The 21,234-nt window shown below is 55.3% G+C and overlaps 2 protein-coding genes and 1 non-coding gene across 3 annotated transcripts in view; 2 read left to right on the top strand and 1 right to left on the bottom strand.

Annotated features, from left to right (window-relative positions):
• The first annotated feature begins 6 nt into the window (after positions 1 to 6).
• Positions 7 to 4,641, top strand: TMEM151A (transmembrane protein 151A). Its single transcript, XM_077771379.1, has 2 exons — positions 7 to 95; positions 2,246 to 4,641. Exons 1-2 carry the CDS (start codon positions 21 to 23, stop codon positions 3,527 to 3,529), a joined length of 1,359 nt encoding a protein of 452 aa, XP_077627505.1. The 5' UTR covers positions 7 to 20; the 3' UTR covers positions 3,530 to 4,641.
• Positions 4,642 to 15,389: 10,748 nt separating this feature from the next.
• Positions 15,390 to 15,515, top strand: LOC144237754 (small nucleolar RNA SNORA18). The gene has a single exon (XR_013336934.1). It is a non-coding gene; the product is annotated as a small nucleolar RNA SNORA18 (small nucleolar RNA).
• Positions 15,516 to 20,223: 4,708 nt separating this feature from the next.
• CD248 (CD248 molecule) overlaps positions 20,224 to 21,234 on the bottom strand; it is a 2,597-nt gene continuing 1,586 nt past the window's right edge. The window contains exon 1 of the mRNA XM_077771389.1: positions 20,224 to 21,234. This exon is cut by the window's right edge and continues 1,586 nt beyond it. Within this exon, the coding sequence (XP_077627515.1) occupies positions 20,499 to 21,234 (736 nt within the window). The 3' untranslated portion in view covers positions 20,224 to 20,498.

Below are 21,234 nucleotides of genomic sequence, written 5' to 3' on the forward strand. Positions count from 1 at the left end.
GCCCAAGCAGCCAGGACACCATGCCCGAGGGCGGCGGAGGCGACAGCGGGGAGGTGGCCGAGTTCATCCCGGACGGCGAGCCGCTGCGGGAGGAGGTACGAGCGCTGTGTGTTGGGGGGCCGGAGCCGGGGCTGGAACAGGGTTAGGGGGACAAGGGAAGGGGCAAACCCCGGGACAGGGACTGAGGAGGGAAGTCCCCACACCCCTGTTGCCAATGACGTCATTAAGGTAGCCAGCGCCCTGACAGACTAGGGGCTCGCGTGTGGGTCGGGGTGGGGCGGCTGGAAAGGGAAGAGGGGGCGATTCCAGTCCCGGGCGCCCCTTCTTCCCGCCCCCCGCCCTCCTGTGACGTCAGCGCCCGGCCTCTGCGCGCCCCCCGTCCACAGCGCTGCCCCTCAGCCCCAAGGCCCCGGGGTCAGGCCCCCAGCCCAGCCCAGAGGCTCACGAGGTGCCCGGGCGGCGCCTGCAATGCAGCAGCGGTGGCTGGGACTTGGGGGAGGGAGCGGGGGGAGGAGGGGAAAGAGGAGAGGAGGAGGCCTCTGGTCCCCCTTTTCCCTCCCCGCGGCGAGGCCAGAGGGCCCATCCTGCTGCCTGGGACCCCCAGGGCGGCCCCTCCTCAGCCCTCGCCGGCAAGACGAGCCGCAGGAGTGCGGAGCCCTGTGTGGGGTGTTGGGGTGATAGGTGGTGAGTGGCTCTGTGTGTTTGGGGGGATGTGGTGTGCTTGCGGGTGTGGGAGTGCTAGCCCGTGCCCCCCACACCCTGGGTGCGCTAAAGTCAGGTGATGGCGGTCCGTGGCCCGAGTGCTGTGGTGATGTGTGCGTGTGTTCTGGCGTGGGTGGGCCTCTCCTAGAGTCTAGGGTGTGGGGTTGCAGTAGGGGTGGGGCTGGGAGATGTGCCCCACGGTCAGGTGAGGGGCTGCTGTGTACCTGGGCTCCAGTCAGTGTGTCATTGGCATATGCTTGCGTGTCCTGCGGTGGGCGGGTCTGGGTGGGGTGTGTGCGTGGGTGCGTGGGCGAGCGCGTGCACCCGGGCACCATGTTCTGGCTTGAGGGGTGGTGCCCTGGGTGCCGTTGAGGGTCTGGTGTCAGGGATGTAGGTGGGTCCGTGACAAACATGATGGAGGTGGGAACGTGCGGGTGTGTGCATCTGGCCCTGCGGGTCGTGGTGGTGATGTGCACCTGTGGTGGGTGACTTGGGGGTAGGACAGGCCGCCCTGGGCTGGGCTGGGGGCATTTCCTCCCCTCTTGGGTCTCTGAGCTTGATGCCACCTCTGCTGTTTGCACCTGGCCACCTCTCCCTTCTCCTTCTCTTCCCCCTTCTTCCCCCACCCCTCCCCCACGTGTCTCTCCATAGGCCCCCCCGGGCTGGCAGCCCTGCCTGGGAGGTAGGCCTAACCCCCTGGGCCACGGAGTAGCCCCTGCTGCCCAGCAGCTGTGTTCCACCCCCTCCCTCACAGCGCAGATGGGGAGTGGAGGACGGCACTCCATCTGCTCCCCCAGACTCACACCTCCTCCGTTCCCAGCTCTTCGTCTTTCTCACTTAAATGCTTCTCCCAAGTCTCCAAGTGGAACCGAAGGACCAGAGGGAGTCTCAGGGAAACAGTATAATGTTTATTCCCATGGCCAGACCCTGTGCTGAGATCGCCACACATATGATCTTGTTGAATCCTCACAACTGCCCCAGTTTACAGATGAGGAAACTGAGGTCCCGAAACGATGAGGGACCTGCCCGAGTCATACAGTAGGTGGTGGAGCCAGCACTGAATCCTGAGCGGTGGGGCTCTAAAGCCCATGCTCTTCACCCTCAGGACCCCTGCCACCCTGGCCTCCCGTACCAACAGGTCCAGGAATCAGGGCCCAGAGAGGGCAGGAATATGGCCAAGACCACACAGCAAATTAGAGATAGAGCTGGGACCCGAGCTCAGGTTTCTCAATGGCCAGTTAGGGGGTCCTTTCTTCTTTTGGCAGAGATGGGTCTGTTTTGTCCTAGGTGCCCTTGACAGAGGTGATGGGGATGGACAGGCTCAGGGCGGATGAGCCCGAGTTTGAATCCTGCAGCTCCACTGTGTGTTAGAGCTAGAAGGGTGAGGTCCGGAGCGAGATGCTTAGTCCCTTGGAGCCTCAGTTTCCTCCTCTGTAGAGTGGGGAGCGTCGCACCACCTCCCTCTCAGGGCTTGGGCAGAGGGGCAGGCACCACTGATGGCCCGGCCTGACCCACGCCTGTGCTCTCTCTGCCCGCCCTGCAGCAGCGGCCCTTGAAACAGTCCCTGGGAAGCTCCCTGTGCCGAGAGTCGCACTGGAAGTGCCTGCTCCTCACACTGCTCATCCATGCCTGCGGCGCTGTGGTGGCCTGGTGTCGCCTGGCCACCGTGCCGCGCCTGGTCCTGGGGCCTGAGGCAGCTCTGGCCCGTGGGGCCGGGGGCCCGCCACCCACCTACCCAGCCAGCCCTTGCTCTGACGGCTACCTGTACATCCCGCTGGCTTTCGTCTCCCTCCTGTACCTCCTCTACCTGGCTGAGTGCTGGCATTGCCACGTGCGGTCATGCCAGGCGCCGCGCACCGACGCCAACACCGTGCTCGCCCTGATCCGCCGGCTGCAGCAGGCGCCACCCTGTGTCTGGTGGAAGGCCACCAGCTACCATTACGTGCGCCGCACCCGCCAGATCACCCGCTACCGGAACGGCGATGCCTACACCACCACGCAGGTCTACCACGAGAGGGCTGACAGCCGCACGGCCCGCGGCGAGTTTGACTACTCAGCGCACGGCGTCCGCGATGTCTCCAAAGAGCTCGTGGGCCTGGCTGACCACGCGGCCACGCGGCTGCGCTTCACCAAGTGCTTCAGCTTTGGCAGCGCCGAGGCCGAGGCCTCGTACCTCACCCAGAGGGCCCGCTTCTTCAGTGCCAACGAGGGCCTGGACGACTACCTGGAGGCCCGGGAGGGCATGCACCTGAAGGACGTGGACTTCCGCGAGTCCCTCATGGTCTTCGCGGACCCCCGCAGCCCGCCCTGGTACGCCCGCGCCTGGGTCTTCTGGCTGGTGTCCGCGGCCACGCTGTCCTGGCCGCTGCGCGTCGTGGCGGCTTACGGCACGGCCCACGTGCACTACCAGGTGGAGAAGCTGTTTGGTGCCAGCTCGCCCCCGCCCGGGGCCGTGCCCAGCGGGCCCCCGCTCTCCCGCGTGGCCACGGTGGACTTCACCGAGCTGGAGTGGCACATCTGCTCCAACCGGCAGCTGGTGCCCAGCTACTCGGAGGCTGTGGTCATGGGCGCCGGCTCGGGCGCCTACCTNCCCGCGCGGCCCAGCGGGCCCCGCCTGCCTTTCAGCCGCAGCCGCCTCTCCCTGGGAGCCGGGGGCCGGGCCACACCAGGGGTCTTCCGAAGCCTGAGCGGGGGGCCGCTAGGGCGCCGGGGAGAGGACACAGAGCCCCTGGAAAGCCCACCGTGTTACGAGGACGCCCTTTACTTCCCGGTGCTCATTGTCCATGGTGACAGCGGCTGCCAGGGGGACGGGCCGGGTGCGCTCTGAGCCCCACGCGGTCCTCCGAGCGGCCTCCTCCCCACCGTCCCACCGTGGGCTTCGATGCCTGAGTAATTGCTGTCCAAGGCAGGAGGGAAAACAGACCAGCACACGAGGGGTGGGCGTGGGGCAGGGCCCTTCAACAGACCGGAAGGCGTGAATGGACACCGCTGAAGTTGAGTCTCTGCACTGTCCCAGCATGGCTCCCCACCGCCACCCACCGCCGCGTTCTGCCCCCTGCAGAGTCCGGTGATCTGGCTTAGGGCCCTCCCAGGCAGGGCAGGGGGGCAAGCCTGGGATGGGGGAGGGGCCCGGGGACAGCTGTTGCATGCAGCAGAGGGCTGCCTCTGGGCTCTGCCCTCCGTGGCTGAGGCCACGCTGGGAGCCCTCAAGCGACCCAGAAGCACAAGTTGGTGGTTTGGGGCCGTGCCCGGTTGGGCCGGCCTCCACGGAGCTGAGGAGCTGGCTGCGGGGACAGCGCCAGAGCCCCGGCCCCGCTTCTGGCCCAAAGTCCCCATCTTCCTCCCCCTGACAGGCCCTTCCCTGCCTGACTCTGGCCTCTGCTGAGGGCCGGTCCCTGGTCAGACCCTGCAGCACAGCCCCTGTACTGGGAGCCCGGTTCTTGGAGCACAGCCTTGTCCCCCCGGCCCCCAGTGGTTCCCTGGTACGCCCTCCCCCCCATTCAGCTCCCCTGTGACCTGGGGTTCCTTCTCGGGGCCCCGCCTGGAGCCCACATCCCCTGGTCTCTGTCCCGTCCCCCGCGAAGTCCACATCTGCCTCTGTCACCCACGCACACGCACCCTGGGCTTTGCCCTCCCACCGCCCCCCTCCCACACTTCTCTGCTCTTCACCTTCCTGATGACCCACGGGGCCCCGGGCCACAGGGCATCCGAGGGACCTTGGCCTTGGCCGCGGCCTCTTGGACGATGCACCTGCTCAGCCATGGAGGCCCCTGCTTCTCCCATCAGTGGGGCCTGGCCCAGGAGACACCATCTCTCCTCCAGGGAGGAAAGAGAAGTCCTTTCCCTTCCAAATAGGGTTTCCACCCCCTCTGAGGGGCCAGTGGGGGGGGGGGGAGGAGGCAGAGAAGATGCAGATAAAATAAAAGGTATGAAATGGAAGGTCTTCTCATGTGCATTCCTGAGTGGTGGGTCCAAGGCCACTACCAGCACAATGGGCCACCCTGGGTCAGCGATGCAGTGCTCGGTTGTGGAAGGGGACACAGGGCCGTGCACTCCAGTGTTCCCAGGACCCGGGCAAGCCGAGGGAGAACCCCCTCCCTCCCACCCAGCCTAGGGCCTGAGACTCAGTCTGAGTTGCTCTGAGCAGCTGACTCCAACCCAGTGGCATCTGGGGCACTTCTGAGGCAGTGTCCACGTGGCCCCCCGTCCAGCCCCAGGGTGGAGGGTCGGTCTTCATTCTGCCACTGGGCATGCTGCGGACTAAGGGACTGGTGACTGGTCCCCAAAGTGGAAGGAAAGGGCTGTGATCTGCGGTGCAAATGCAGTTCCCCCCGATGGCTGTTGGTATTTGTGGTTCGGGGGGACGGGCACCGAGGATGCCGGAAGACGCAGGGTGGGAAACGCAGCCCCCAGTCAGCGCATGGGATCTGAAGACCCAGAGCATGGGCAAAGCAAGGCCCTCAGTCACTCCTGGAAGTGATGACGTCTTCGCATGTATGCCTGTGCCGGGCGTTCGCCGCGCCAGGGCACTGGGCTGAGGGGCAGCTGTGGGTGGAATCCACTGTGGGCCACTCCTCAAGCCCCGACACGGAGCTGCGTCCGCCTGGAGAAAGGCACCGTTTTCTGATTTGTGCAAAGGCACCATAAGGGCTCATGGTGGCCCTAGAAGGGTGCTGATGGGTGGGATTCCCCCGGGTGGACACAGGGCAGGGTGTGGTCTGGGCTGTGGGAGCTGCAGGCACAGAGGCGTGGAGGCAGGGCATGAAGCAGGCGTGAGAAGGAGGTAGAGGCGATTGCCACGGGAGGGGTGGCTGAGGCCGTCGGTACCAAGCCCCGGGATTCATCTGAAAGCTGGAGCAAACTGGAGCCGCAGAGGTGATTGAGCAGGTAAGTGACAAGGTCAGGCCCACGTGTTAGCATTTTAGGCCAAGTCCAGCTGCCTGCTGGCCATGCGGGAGGGTGGTGTTAGAGACCAGAGCTTTCCCTGGGCATCACTGCCTCACTTCTCTGGACGTGGCTTCAGTTCTTTGTACAGAAACAACCTGAAAAAACTCCATGGTGCCTAAACATTTAAGGAAGCTGCATGGGGAGTGCGTGTTTGGGCGGGGGGAGGGGACATGTTACCGCCTCCAGCTCCTTCCCAATGGAGAGTTCCTTCTTCCATTGTCCTGCTCTAGCAGGACAGCCACCAGCCACCTGCTAGCCAGGAATTACTCCCCTCCCCTCCTCAACAACAGAACCTCGGTTTTACTTCAGATGGCAGCGAGCCCAGCTAAAAGGCAGCATTTCCAGCCTCCCTTGCACCTATACTGTGACTATGACTTCACTTTAGGATTTGAGATAGAAGGAGATGGTGTTGGAAACGGTTCTTAAGAATGCTCCTTGAAACGGAAACAATGTTGGTGAAGGCTAGTTCTGTCTCCTTGTTTCATCCTGCATTCAGCCTGGAATGCAGATGTGATGGTTGGAACTCCAGCAGCAATATTGGATCAGGAGGTGACCTTGAGAATCATAGCCATGGGATGAGGATAGTAGAACAAGATAAAAGACCCCTGGGCTTCTGATGACACCATAGGAGCTTCCTTGGGTTGTCTGCTTCCAGATTCTCAATAGAAGGAGGAAAAGGCTTCTAGTTTGTTTAAGATACTGGTTTTTCCCCCTTGTTTCTATTACTGCCATACTATGTTAGTTATCTACAAATACATAACAAGTTACCCCAAAACTTCGTGGCTTAAAACATCAATAATCACTATTATCTCTCCTGATTTCTGTGGGTCAAGAATTCAGACAGAGCAAACAGGGGTGGTTTATCTCTGCTCTGGGACACCTAGGACCTCTGGTGGAAGCCTCTAAAGCCAAGAGTGGAATCATCTGAAGGCTCATTGGTTCACATGTTGGGCGGTTGGTGCTGGCTGGTGGCTGAGGGCCTAAACAGATCTTATCGACAAGGACACCCAAACAGGGCCTCTCCCATGTGGCTTGGGCTCCCTCATAACATGGTGGCTGGTTCCAAGAATAAGCATATCAAGACGGTGAAAGCTGTATTGCCCTTTATGATCAAGCCTCAGAAGTCACACACATCACTTCTACCCCTTTCTATTGGCCAAGGTTATTAAGAAGATCCACCCAATTTCTAGGGAAAGAAATACAAGACTCCACCTCTCAAAGGAAGCTTTTCAACATCACATTGTAAGATGGGCATGTGGGATAGTGACTCTCTTCAAAAATGTAATCAGCCACTGAGCCAAATATTCCTAACTGATAGACATCTACAGAGCGGTCTGCAAAACGAACACCAACCTTTTTCTGTCTGAGGAAAAGGACAGAGCCTTGTTCCAAAAATCTCGTAGTCCTCTGCCTTTACTCTCTGACTGAAACCTGACACAGCGTGGCCAAAACAGAGCACCTGATTTCCAAGTTGTGCCCCAATCCTTCCCCTCTGTCTTTTTATCTCAGTAAATCCTGCCATCCTTCACCCAGTTGCTTAAGCCAGACACCTGCATGGCGATCCTCTCCTTCTTCTTCTTTTTTATTATGTAAAATCTCAGACATCACAAAAGTAGAGAGATTGGTGCAGTTGGGCTCTTTGTACTCAGCACCCAGCTCTACAGCCATCACCTATCATGACCACTCCTACCACACACACACACACACACACACACACACACACACACACCCTGGGTTATTTTGAAGATCTACAGGCTGTAGCATTTCATTCACGAACACCTTCCTCACCCCTCACATGAAATATATCAGCCAGGATTCTACCTACAAAGCTCTCTAAACAGTCCTCAGGCCTTCTCCCTCCCAAGCCACCACCTTGCTTTGGGCTCCCAAGGGCCCTCCTCTAGCGACTGGCGCAGACTCCGACAGGCCTCCGCTTCACCTCATCCCTTCCAGCCCATGCAGCAGCTTCTTCCAGTGTTAATCAGATCACATCTCCACGTCATTCAAAATACACTGGTGCCTCCCACCAAACATCAACTCTAACCCAGGCTTCTGCCCCAGTCTTCAGACCCCTGTAGACTCTGGCAGATCCCCCAAGCTCGCCTGGAGACTGATCCCCTCTCCTTACAAAGCCTCAGCCACGGTGACCTTGTACCTGATCCTAGAACAACCAAGCTCCTTCTTCCCTCCCCTCGAGGTCTTGGCACACGCTATTCCACCTCCTAGATCACTGTTCCTTCCCCTAGCTCTTCCCTCGCTCCACTCAACACTCAGGGCTCAGCCTGGGTGTGAGTCCTGACTGTCTAAATCCATCTCCCACCAGCCCCGCCAATATTGTTTACCTTGGCTCCCTGTGTACAAGTTTATTATTTCTTCTGTTAGAGCTAAGGCTATGGGGGCCGGGGGGCAAGGGGCGCCCGAGTGGCTCAGTCGGTTAAGCGTCCAAGTCTTGGTTTAGGCTCAGGTCATGATCTCACAGTTCGTAGGTTTGAGCCCATGTCGGGTTCTGTACTGACAGTGCGGAGTCTGCTTGGGATTCTCTCTCTCCCTCTCTCTCTATCCCTCCCCCCCCATGCTCTTTGGCTCTTTCTCAAAATACATATATAAGTAAGTAAGTAAATAGATAAATAAATAAATGGAGTTCCCTCCCCCACTCCCTGGGGGAAAAAAAAAAAGCTATGGGAGGCAAATGGCCACAGATGCAGATCTTTGAGTCAGACAAAGTCCCAATTCTGCCACTATGACCTGAGTCATATCACGCTTAAAACAGAGCTCAAAGAGGGGCACCTGGGTGGCTGAGTCGGTTAAGCATCTGACTTCCGCTCAGGTCATGATCTTGCAGTCTGTGAGTTCAAGCCCCGTGTTGGGTTCTGTGCTGACAGCTCAGAGCCTAGAGCCTGTTTCAGATTCTGTGTGTCCCTCTCCTGCTCATGCTCTGTCTCTATTGCTCTCAAAAGTTAAAAAAAAAAAAAAACACATAAAAATTTTTAAAAAACAGGACTCAAATATAGCAAATGCTCAGTAAATTTAGCAATAATGGTCACTAGTACTATTATTATTAATTATGAATAGACACTCCAGATCACACTGGCAGTCAGCACACACAATAGACATCCAGTAAGTATGTGCTCAGTGAATGATTCCTGAGCTCCTACTGACACCTCCAGCCTCTCAGGATATCTGTGTCCTGGGGATGGAGCAGTGGCACCACTTACCAGTGGCCCAGACCGAAGGAGCTTTGCCTCACTTGAGATGGACCTTTATGATCCCAAGAAGGTGAATGGACCCAGGAAGGGCACCCGGGGAAGTGTATGCTGCGCTCCCGTTCAGAGCAAACCACGAAGCTTTGTGTCTCCTTCTTGGATGCAGGCCCAGGACCCCAGGCCCCTGCATCTTTCACGAATTTCATCTTCCCTCTTATGTCACCCACGCTGCTGTCTGTTCTGCAGGGATCGTGACTATGAAGTCATCGTCAAGGTGGCTGGGATGTATCTGGAAAGGATAAGGAGCATCAGGTGTCCAGCCAAAACTTGGACACACCCCTCAGTCAGGGCGGGCAATGAGCGCTGTTGCTCTGCTGGGTGAAGGCAAAAAACTCCTAGAAGTCCGATTCAAGAGGAAGAAAGAAAAACAGACCCACCAAATTGCTAAATGCACATTCAGGGCCAGAGGCTGTAGTACATCCGCTCCAAAGAGGAGTTTCTGTCCAGGGGCACCTGGGCGGCTCGTTGGTTGAGCATCTGACTTCAACTCAGGTCATGATCATGATCTCATGGTTCGGGTTCATGGCTTCAAGCCCCGCTTCAGGCTCGCTCTGCTCTTAGCGCAGAGCCTGGTTCAGTTCCTCTGTCCCCCTCTCTCTCTGCCCCTCCGCTGCTCACGCTCTCTCAAAAATTTAAAAAAAAAAGTAAAAAAAATTTAAAAAGAAGAGTTTCTGTCCAGAATGTCAGCTGAGACTAAACTCAGCTGGTTTTCAGTCAACCATGGGCAGACTCCAAAAGATACGTGTCTTTTTCTTCTCTTTGACTGCTCTTCTAAAAACTTGCAAAATGAAAGTGACCAAAATAAGAATACTGAATTCTTTTAGTAGAAGGATTTCACTGTATGTGTTATAAAAGCACAATATGTTATGAAAAACTACAGTAGTATAAAGACTAACATTTTAATAAACCTCCAAAAAACCCTAAAAGATGAATATATGATCCTTTAAAAATTCAAACACTGTGGACATTTATGAAGTTAGGGTCGGAGTTGCACTCCCGAACTGCTTGCGTGGCTCAGTCGGCTTCCGGAGCCAAACCGGGAAAGCAGCGGGTAGTGGGCGCTAGTACTCATCAGGCCAAGGAGGCGCTGCTCGCAGTTTGTGTAATGCCTCCAGCCGCCGTGGGGAAAACGGAAACTCAAATCTCTGTCTTCAGCCTGGACGTCTGTTTTGAGCTCCGGATTCCAGCATCCAGTCGTCCATTCGGGTAACCTTCCAACCCCTAGAGATGCAAAACTGACTGTGTCATTTATCTCCCCAGAACGGCTTCTTCTTCTTTTGATGTTTATTTTTCATTTTTGAGAGAGAGTGTGTGAGAGGGGCAGAGAGAGAAGGAGATGGAGATCCAAAGCGGCTCCACCATGACAGCAGTGGGCCTGTTGTGGGGTTTTAACCGAGATCATGACCTGAGCCAAAGTCAGATGCTCTACCAAATGAGTGCCCCGGGCGCCCCTGGCTTCTTCTCCTATGTCCCTGCCTCCATGGGTAACACCATCCAGAAGCCAAAACCAATCAGCCATCATTCCTTTCCTTCACAGTCAGCCAGTCACTGAGTCCTGTTCATATCTGTTCACCAACCACCTCCCAATTTTGCTCTCTCCTCCTGTCCCAACTCTGCCTCTGCTTAGGTTCGAATCCCCACCCCTTCCTGCCTGGGCGGTGCCCTGAGGGGTCCGCCATATGAGCTGTTCTCCTGTGTGGTTAGTCTTGTATCTCTGATCCCTTGTGGACTCCGATGCATAGTAGGGTTCTCAATAAATACTGGAAAAAAAGAGTGAATGGTTTATTATTTTAGTGGGCAGTGTGTCCCGGTGACACTTCGCTCTGTAATGACTCTTATTCCCATGGGGATATGGGACTTTATATGTGTCCAGACGTCCCAAGTTACACACACGGGAACCAGGAAAATAGCCCTGAGCAAGTACTCTCTGAGCTTATCCCACAGTGGAGAACCGACTAGGGCAGACAATAAAATCTATATATATATTTTTAATTTTTTCTTAATGTTTTTATTTATTTCTAGGAGAGAGAGAGAGAGACAGCGTGAGCAGGGGAGGGTCAGAGAGAGAGGGAGACACAGACTCTGAAATAGGTTCCAGGCTCTGAGCTGGCAGTCAGCACAGAGCCCGACGCGGGGCTCGAACCCACGAACCGCGAGATCATGNATCTATATATTTTTAAATTATTTGTTTATCAGTGAAAGAAACTGCCACTTAAAAGCTGCCTACTTGGGGTGCTTGGGTGTCTCAGTCAGTTAAGCGTCCAAACTCTTGTTTTCAGGTCATAATCTCACAGTCCCATGAGTTCGAGCCCCGCATCGGGCTCTGAGCTGGCAGCGCGGAGACCGCTCGGGACTCTCTCTCCCTCTCTCTCTGCCCCTCTCAAAAATAAATGAATAAACTTACAAAAAAGCTGTCTGCCACTTTATTTTATTATTTTTAAATGTTTTATTTATTTCTGAGAGAGAGACAGCTTGAGCAGGGGAGGGTCAGAGGGAGAGGGAGACACAGAATCTGAAACAGGCTCAAGGCTCTGAGCTAGCTGTCAGCACAAAGCCCGACACGGGGATCGAACCCACGAACCGTGAGATCATGACCTGAGCTGAAGTCAGACGCTTAACTGACTGAGCCACCCAGGCGCCCCAGCTGTCTGCTGCTTTGAACCAAGCTGATAGGTCTGTTGTTGGGAGCCTTCTCCTCCCCTTCAACGAACAAAATTGCAGGCATATCACCCAAGAAAGACCCAGTGGATGATCTTTCCTCTGAATGTAAATTTCTCACAGTCTCGAGGATTCTGAGAATGGCGGGGGACAAAGCAGTGGCCTGATTGCGCTGCTCGAAAGTCCCTGCTCCAGACCCCAAGCCACCCCAGCTTCTACTGACTCCAGACCTGTCTTGCAGCCCACGTTAGCTCCACGGCTCTCAATAACCTCCCAAAATTTCCTTTTTAAAACTTTGCCTGCCATCAAAGAACTCTGACTGGGGGGGTAGGGGGGAGTTCAAGGTGCCCCTCGGAGAAAAGCATTTGAGACCTTCTCTCCTTTGGGGGTTTAATGTGCTTAAATAGCGCCCAGATGGCTGGAGATAGACCTGAATCAAGATCAGATATCAGGAAAGAAGCAGCAAGAGAGAGGGAAGGCCTTGGCATGCGGGGGGTGGTCTAGATGGTTCCTGGATGAAATGCCAAAGCTGGAAACATCTCCTGACCCAGCCCCTCACTCCTGTGGTTGGGACGGCTGTGGCAGCACACACTGACCCCCTTGGGCCACACAGCCACATGACCGGGAACGACTGATAATTGGCAGCAACAGCACCGCTGCATGGGAGCTCTCGAAACTTTCTGGACTGCAGCTTAAGGTGCCTGGCAACTTTTGGGGTGCCTGGGAGGCTCAGTCGTTTAAATGTCCAACTTCAGCTCAGGTCATGATCTCACAGTTTGTGGGTTCAAGGCCTGCGTCAGGCTCTGTGCTGACAGCTTGGAACCTGGAGCCCGCTTCAGATTCTGTGTCTCCCTTTCTCTCTCTCTCTCTGCCCTTCCCTCACTCTCGCTCTGTATCTCTCTCTCTCTCTCTCTCTCTCCCTCTTTCTCTCTGTCTCTCTCAAAACTAAATCAGCATTATGGGGCGCCTGGGTGGCTCAGTCGGTTAAGCGTCTGACTTCGGCTCAGGTCATGATCTCACGGTTCGTGGGTTCGATCCCCGTGTTGGGCTCTGTGCTGACAGCTNATAAAGAAAGAAATCAACATTAAAAAAAAAAGTGGCTGGCAACTTTCAAGTGGCAGTGTCTCTCCCGAATTTTCTCTTCCGTCGTGCTCACCGGCTACTCCACTACAGAACCTGCTCCCTGTGGCTGTGGCATCTCAAACCAACGGAGGCTTCTGTTCCTAGTCCCTAAGTGTGGTGGGCAGAATGATGGCCCCAAATAAATACGTCCACTCCCTAGTCTCTGGCACCTGTGAACATGTTACCTTACACGGCAGAAAGGGCTTCGCAGATGTGGTTAAAGTTAAGGACCTTGAAGTGGGGAGAAGTTTATTGTGAGATATCTAGGGGGAGACATATTTCAACCAGTCCTTCGAGAACTTCTTTGATCACCTATTTTCAGGGGCCACAGAATCCCTGGAGCCTGATGAAGCGTCCGTCTGTGGATCGGGCAGCTAATGGATGGGATAGACTGATTTTCCCATTCCTTTCTCTGGAAGTCTTGTAAGTCTTTCCTCTGTAGGATTCCAAGGGAAGTGTGACCCTTCTAGTGCGGGCCATTGCCGGGTCTAGGCTGGGGTGAGCCCTCTGGGAAAAGCTGCTGCCAGATGTCTGTGTTAGAGCAAGAAAATCCACCTTCCCCAAGACCCACCCCCCACAAGACAGTCCGTGTGTCAAGACCTGAGTATTCACTTTCTGCTGCCTGGTGGTGCACCCCCCACCCCAATTCCAAGTTTGTGTGTTTCTCGCAGGCCTCCATCAGTCGTCCTGGGTGTGGCATCGTCGTCCCAATCTGACCTTGCAAGGCGCCCACAGGTCCCTATCCATCCTATCATCAGCCTCCATGGGGCCAAACCTGGCAGCCGAGTGGAGAAAAGGGGGGAGGGGAAGGGTTGTGGACATCCCCTATCCCAAACTTCTTCCCTGTTCTCCAAGTGTCCTCTGTCAGGGTCGCGCTGTGTTAGCAAAGCCCTTCCTTTGCTGTAGGGCCTGCCGCGCTGCAGCAAACACACAGGAAGCCCCAGAACATTACAAAACTTTGAAAGAAACACAGAGATACCAGACATCTGTCAGATAACCGGCAAACTGCTAGCTGGAGGCTGTTCACAGTTTCAACATGGGCTTGCACCGTGTTCCTTCCACGACGTAGTATCTTTGTGAACCTGGGCTTTTGGCAGCCGCCACGATTAGAAGCAAGTACTATTGGGAAAGTCGATGCGTAATAGGAAATGAAGGTGGCGATGTCCAATCTGATTCCAAGCTTCGAGAAGCTGCGTAGTGCCCAACAGGCACATATTTCACTAGCAGGTAACTGTGATTACTTAAGAATAACAAGATCCTTGTATCTTTCAAAAATTTGTTTAACGTTTATTTATTTTTGAGAGAGAGTGAGAGAGACAGAGTGTGAGCAGGGGAAGGGCAGAGAGAGAGAGAGGGAGACACAGAATCCGAAGCAGGCTCCAGGCTCTGAGTTGTCAGCACAGAGCCTGACGAGGGGCTTGAACTCAAAAACCACGAGATCGTGACCTGAGCTGAAGTTGGGCGCTTAGCCAACTGAGCCACCCAGGTGCCCCGATTCTTGTATCTTTCAACGTATGCATATTATTTTTTCAAATGACTATTGAGTTATTAAAACACAACTACCTCTTATACTGTTTGGACCTAACTACTTATTAAATGAAACTGTTAGGCATTTTTAAAAAGCTTATTGTAAGTCAGCTCCACACCCAATGTGGGACCTGAACTCACCACCCTGAGATCAAGTCTCATGACCCACCGACTGAGCCAGGTGCTCCTGTTAGATTTTTTTTTTTTTTTTTTGGCTCAGGGTGCCATGAAAAGACCACCGAGGTACTCAGGGTGTGAAGGATACCATGAACCAAGGGAGTTTAAGAATCTCTGCCATAAGGATGTGGTGGGGACTTCAGTGTTTGACGATTCAGCTCTCCCGGGTCTGTTTCTGGACCCTGTGTTTAGGGCCCTCTGGTGCCAGCTGGGGCACACAGCATTTCTTGTACCAGGTTTGTGCAACCACCCTGAAATCCTCACTGCCTTCCAGCAGGAAACCTTGATGCTCCTCATAAAGAGTCCTTTTTCTCTCTGACAGATTTCTGTGGCCCCAGTCGGCACTTTAGTATGCCCGTTTTTATTTTTTTTTTTTAAATGTTTTATTTATTTCTAGGAGAGAGAGAGAGAAACAGCGTGAGCAGGGGAGGGTCAGAGAGAGAGGGAGTCACAGGCTGAAACAGGCTCCAGGCTCCGAGCTGGCAGTCAGCACAGAGCCCGACGCGGGGCTCGAACCCACGAACCGCGAGATCATGACCCAAGCGAAAGTCGGCCGCCCAACCGACTAAGCCACCCAGGCGCCCCTAGTATGCCCGTTTTTAAATGAGGAGCCAAACATCGAGCAGCCAGAGAACCTGCCTAAGGTTCCCCAGCCCTCGAGTAGTGGAGCTGGAATCAAAGCGAGGCTGTCTGGTGCAGGGTGCCTGCTCTTAGCTAGCTGACTCCCGGGAAGAAATCCCTGAAGTCACCCAAACCATGCTAAAGCATGGCCACCACCAGATGCCTTAAAACTGCCCCAGGACCTGACCCCGCCCCGCCTTGTCTGCATCCCACAAGGTCACAGACCTCAAAATCCTCTGTCCAAATCACAGCTGACCCCTCCTGGGTTAGGAAGACTTCAAGAATCTCACCCCCGACTACTGCCCCAAATCACAGCACAATCAGCCTAAGAGGGTACACCTTGCAGCTTCTGGCTAAAAGCAAGTTCCCTCTGTCGAGGTCAATCCCAGTGGGGCTTTTTCTATAGACGTACCTCGTTGGAAACACCTCATAGAGTATATGTGTGGTTTTCTTTATTCGCAGAACTAGACGTTCGATCTGTGGGAAAGAGCTACATCTGCTAAAACTGTGTGAGAGACCTAACAGTCAAACCTTTTAAATCTTAGGTATTGGCATATCCCAACAATCTGTACAGTTCTAGGGTGTGATCGTTCAGGGGTGAATATGATTTGAACTTATTCATGCCTAGAGGGTGTCTGAAATTGAGAATCAGGCAGATCCATCTACTCTGACCCTAAATGTAGCCCTAAAGTAAAGATATTGGATCCCAAGGATTACAGGTGGGGAATTTCTGAAGTATGTCCATATTCAAGTGGAGATCAAAGAAGCCCACCCCCAAAAATTGTGGACTGGTGGTGAACTGTGAATTGAACAAAAGTTCTTTTTTTTTTTTTAATTTTTAAATGTTTTTTATTTATTTCTGAGAGAGAGAGAGACAGACGGACAGACAGCATGAACAGGGGAGGGTCAGAGAGAGAGGGAGACACAGAATCCGAAACAGGCTCCAGGCTCTGAGCTAGCTGTCAGCACAGAGCTGGACGTGGGGCTAAAACCCACGAACCATGAGATCATGAACTGAGCCGAAGTCAGACGCTTAACCGACTGAGCCACCCAAGGCACCCCACGAAAGTTCTTCTTAAAAGGGCTATTTTCCGGAAACTAACTTGACAATAAACTATTTGTAAAAAAAAAAAAATTTTTTTTAATTTAAAAAAGGGCTGTTTTGAAGATTCTGAGTCTGAACTTTGGAGGAACTAAGATGATTGACAGTGGGAGGGATCACATAAAATTCCTTAAATAAAAATTCATTGACTTAAAAAAAAGCAAGTCCCTTGGGAGATGAGAATTTTCTAATCAGAGACATGGCTGTCATTGTGAACTGGCTCTGCTCTAGGGGTGAAGATCACAGAATCTATCTGGGTTCAAACCTCCACTTACTAACTTGGTCAAATTGGGCTATGGCTTAACACAAGGCACACAGTCTGAAGTGCCTGCAGCTTCCTCACCCGTAAACCATGATAAGAATGACATTCGCTGCATGGGGGTTGTTATGGACCTCAAATGGGTGAAGACATGTAAAGCCCTTAGAATAGGACTAGGCATATAATAGCTGCTGCAAGCGTTCATTATTATTTTCATCGTGATTTGGCACCAAACCCTACTCCCATTCATAGTGGCCAGGGTGCCTGAGTTGGAATTTCATCTGGAAAGCATCTTATTCTCCAGGCTTTGAGTTGGCTGGGGGNATGCCTAACGCGGGGTGTCTAGTTGGGTGCTGGTACCTACTGGAACTCAGTAGGTGTTAGTTCTGCCCCTCTTTAACCTTAGCTCCCCAGTCTGTCCCGATAGCCTTTGAAAAACATTTCATTGAGCCCCTGGCACTGACTCATAGAGCCCCAGGGGAGTGAGGGCTGTAGTGATGAGCGCTGAGATCAATCCAGCTCCAAAAACTGTGACTCTCAGCTTCTACATGAGGGTCTCTGAACCCAAACCCACTCCCTCCTGCCAAATCCATATCCCTAAGGAAAGGGTCCATACTTTGGGGTGCTAGTTGGGGGGAGGGGAGGACCCAACACTAACAATTTATTTTTTTTTAATTTTTATGTTAATTATTGAGACAGAGAGAAACAGAGCATGAGAGGAGGAGGGGAGGGACAGAGAGAGAGAGGGAGACACAGAATCCGAAGCAGGCTCCAGGCTGTGAGCTGTCAGCACAGAGCCCGACGCGGGACTCGAACCCACAAACCGTGAGATCATGACCTGAGCCAAAGTCGGCCGCTCAACCGACTGAGCCACCCAGGCGCCCCTCAACACTAACAATTTAGGTGAGTCTGTGCTTTCGCCCCTGGGAAACAGGATTCGTGGGTAAAGAACAGCTTAAGTCCCACCAGCCACTGGAAAGACTGGCAGGGGCCACCTTGCCGCACAGAGGTCTTGGGGGTCTTCCAAATATGATGGAGAACACATGTGAGCGGATCTGCTATTTTGCCGGTCAAGGGGCAAGTATTTGCCAAAGCGGCCAATATTTGAATAACACCAGCATGTGATAAATGCTTTAAGCAACTATTTATTGAACTCTAGTGTGCTTCGGGAGAGGGGCCGGGCTTCCCGGTAGCTGTAAGCCCCGGCGCCGAAGGAAGGTGGCGCCAAAGGCCCATTCATGGATGCCATCCGCCGGGCTCTCGACCTCGTCTCGGAGCTCCCCCCAGAGAACCTGCAATCTAGACGACCGCAAGCCGTGAGTCGGGAAGGAGAGGGTGCTCGGGCTGGGTTCAAGGGCATCCCGGTCTGGGACAAGGAGTTCGGATCCACTAGTCTGAAAAGACTCAGAAGTCAAGTCCTGGGCCCGGGAGTCCCGAGAAGGTGGAACCTGCTGGTGGGCGTGGCCATGCAGTCATCGTAGGTGGAGCCTGAGAGAAATTGGGGATACGCTCTGTGTGGGCGGTACTTGTGCTCAGATCCCCCAGGAGGGGGTGCTCTGGGTAGGCGTGACTTAAGGGATCTTCAAGGGCGGGGCTTGTGAGTATTCCAGGTGGGCGACCCGAGGACTCTGTAGGTGGGCCATTATCTCAGTGTGAAGGAATAGTTGGGCGGAGCTTTCTCGAGTGAGCTGGGCCTAGGGCCCCGCCCCCGTCCTTTAAAACTCCGCGAAGGGGCGGGGCTTATGACTGGGGGCGGAGCCTAAGGAGGCTCCTAAGGGCAACATGTAACCTTCGGAAGGCGGAATTTGCATGTCTCCTGGATTTAGGGAAAGTCTCTGCGGGATTCTCTGCACTACTGAACGGGGTCTCTGGCTCCGAGAAGGGGCGGAGCTTGTGGTTCAGTCGGGTTGGGCAAGCTACGCTGCGTGAAGAGAAAGTGTAAACTCTTGATGGAGTTTCTACTTCCTGGAGGCGGGAACTAAGAACTGTCAGTCTGCCCGAGCGGCCCCGAGGAGGTGGGGCTTATGGTCCTGGTGGGCGGGGCCATCGTTACTGCCTCGGCCGGGGCGGAGCTGATAGAGCAGAGGGGCGGGGCAATGGTTCCGAGAGAATCTCTGAGCTGGCAGGGGGCGAGGCTCGTGGCTTTGGTGGGCGGCACCTCTGAAGAGCTCCAGCCGAGAGGGCGCTGTGACAGCAGTGGGTGGCTCGTAACTAGGAGGGACCTATCTGATAGTGCCGGCGTCTGTTTGCAGGCGAGTTTTGCGTCTGACTGAGGCGGGGTCTGAGAGCCAATGGGCGGAGCCTACGACACAGCTCCCGGTCTGGGCGGAGCCCGGGTTCGGCGCAGGCGGGGGTTCTGCCCTGGGAGGCAGTCTGTTTAGGCCCGCACGCAGCTCCGCATCTGTTGCTCATTACCGGATGACAAAGAGCCGGCTCTGGGCCCCCTTCCCCACTCCCATCCCCTCCCTCCGACAGCAGTGCATTTAACTCCTTCCTGCCTTTGGGGCGCTCTGGATCCCCTACCCAGCGTCACAGGAGGGAGCTCCAGTCTGTCCCATCCTGGCCGGCTTTGCCACCCCCTAGAAGGCGCCCACATCTCCTTCTCAGACCCAGGCCTCTGGACCACCCTGCGACCTCACTCTCATGCATCGAATCTCTCCAGCGGCGTTTCGGAGGTTAAAAACTCGGGCAGGATCTGGCGGGGGCGTCTGGTTTGAGTTAGGGGAACTTGAGAACGCGGACCGGGGGCGGTGCATAGCGTTCCCTCCACCTCCTCCACGGACCCCGGTTCGTCCCCAGTTATGGCCCCTCCTCTACCGGTCCCCTGGGGCCCAGCCCAGGCCCAGGCCCAGACCCTGGGGCCAGAGGGTGGCACAGGGCACCCCTCCTCTCCTGTCTGGGTGGTCTCTCCTGGTCTGGTTCTGCTCCGTCCTAATTAGAGGCCCCTGAGAGACTGCAACTGAAAAATTACAGAGGCAGTGGGAACCGGCGCCTCCCTGGCCCAGATCCCGCCTCTCCTGGTCCCCAAGGCAGTGAGCCCAGGATGGTGGAATTTGCCAGGTTCCCCCAGGCTTTGACTATCCCGTTCTGGATCCATGGGACACCTCAGCATTGAGCAACTTGCACAAGCTCTGGTCTCCTGGGTTCTCTCTGTCCCGGCACCACCCACAAGAAGGGCAAAATGTGACCCAAGGCTGGAAGGTCTTGCTCAGAAGCCTGCCAAGGGAGCTGGATATGGGATCTCTCTCCCAGGTTCTGTGCTTTCCCCATCTCAGCCTGCTAGGCAGTGACTCCCGCCTTCTCCCCAGACCAGGAAGAGGGGCACCTTCAGAACGCCTCTAAACTAAGGGAATAGCAGTACCCTTGAGTGACCCTGGGCCCCAGCCGCCATTTCTGGGCAGCCTGTGGGCATGGAATAGGAGGCATCAGAAGACAGAAGCTCACCCACTCGACTCCCTTCACTCCCCAGAATCACCAGACTCAGAGTTTACCTTTGACTCCTAAATCCCAGTTTGGCTCCAGTTCAGCAGAAGCCTTCGTTCGAGAATTCTCCCCCATATTCAGCCTTGCTTTCTTGGAGTTTTGGTTAAAAAAAAAAAAAAGGAACAAATATGAACCTCTCTCCATGCCAAACCTCCCACTCCTGGGCTCCCTGTGTGACACTGGGCAAGGTTCTGCCCTCTCTGGGCTCCTGTTTACCTGAGAATCTCCGAAGCATACTCTCCCTTAAGGGGTCTTACCTTATTTCCTTGGGCCCAGACAAGCTGAAGGAAGGTCCCCTCTTTTTGCTGAGTCCTCCCAGACCCTCCCTCAGACATCAATGGGGGTCAGGAACTTTGGGTGAGGTTGGCACCCCATTTATTGGCGAAGACCCCAGCACCCACCCCCTGAAGTCCTGGGGGCCTCGGTGTCTCTTCAGTCGTGAGTGCTGGGCTGGGGAGCAGATTTCCCAAGAGTCAAGTCTGGTAGTTGACTGACAGAGGAGCCTGGCTGGGCCCGGGGTGGGGGCAGGAAGCCCTCTGTCCAGCTGGGCAGCCCCCATGGGTCCCTGGTGTAGCCTGGGCCATGTGTCCAACGCACGCCCTTTCCCCCCACCCCGCAGAGGGGGGGCTGCGCCCCATCACACGCTGGTTCTGCAGGTCTGCACCCCCGTGAGGCTGCCCCGGTGGGGCATTGGCTCTGTTGGGCCCTTGCTCCCAGCGTGGGTGACCCAGCGATAGCAGTCGGTAACTCGCTTGTTGGGTGCGTGGGGGCCACAGCGGGTGCAGTACACGATGCCCAGTGCGAGTAGAACCACCAAGAAGACGCATGTTGGAACGAGGAGAGCCACCAGCAGCCAACGGTCATCCCTCCGGCTGTGGCCTGCCAGACTGGCCTCTCCCACGGCTGTCGGGGCTGCTGTGGGGGCTGCTGAGGGCAGCCATGGGGCCGCCTTGGGGTCATGGGCACCTTCCCTTGGGACTTGTGGGGGTTTGGAATGGGGGTGTGTAGGGCCGGTGAGTGAGGTCTGGTTAGGGGGGTTCTGAGGGGGCACAGAGGTGAGGGTAGTGTGGAGGGCCGGGGGCTGGGTGGCAGCAGGTACAGGAACTTGATGGGCAGGGGGTACAGGGGGTCTGGAGGTAGTGGTCAGAGGGGGCTGGACAGTCGAGGTAATGGGAAGGGGGGTGGCCTGGACTTTAAGGAGTGGGACATCTGGGGTGACAAGGGATTGATGGGCATTGGAAGTAGTGACCAGAGGGGTGTGGTTAGCAAGGATTTGAGGCACATGAGTGGTGCTCCGAGTGTCAGTGACGTGGGTGTCTGCAAATACAGGGGGCTGGTGGGCAGGGGACAGTTCAGGATATCTGGCTGAGATA

This window comes from Crocuta crocuta, unplaced genomic scaffold (genome assembly GCF_008692635.1).
Source record: "Crocuta crocuta isolate KB4526 unplaced genomic scaffold, BGI_CrCroc_1.0 scaffold647, whole genome shotgun sequence".
NCBI lineage: Eukaryota > Metazoa > Chordata > Mammalia > Carnivora > Hyaenidae > Crocuta > Crocuta crocuta.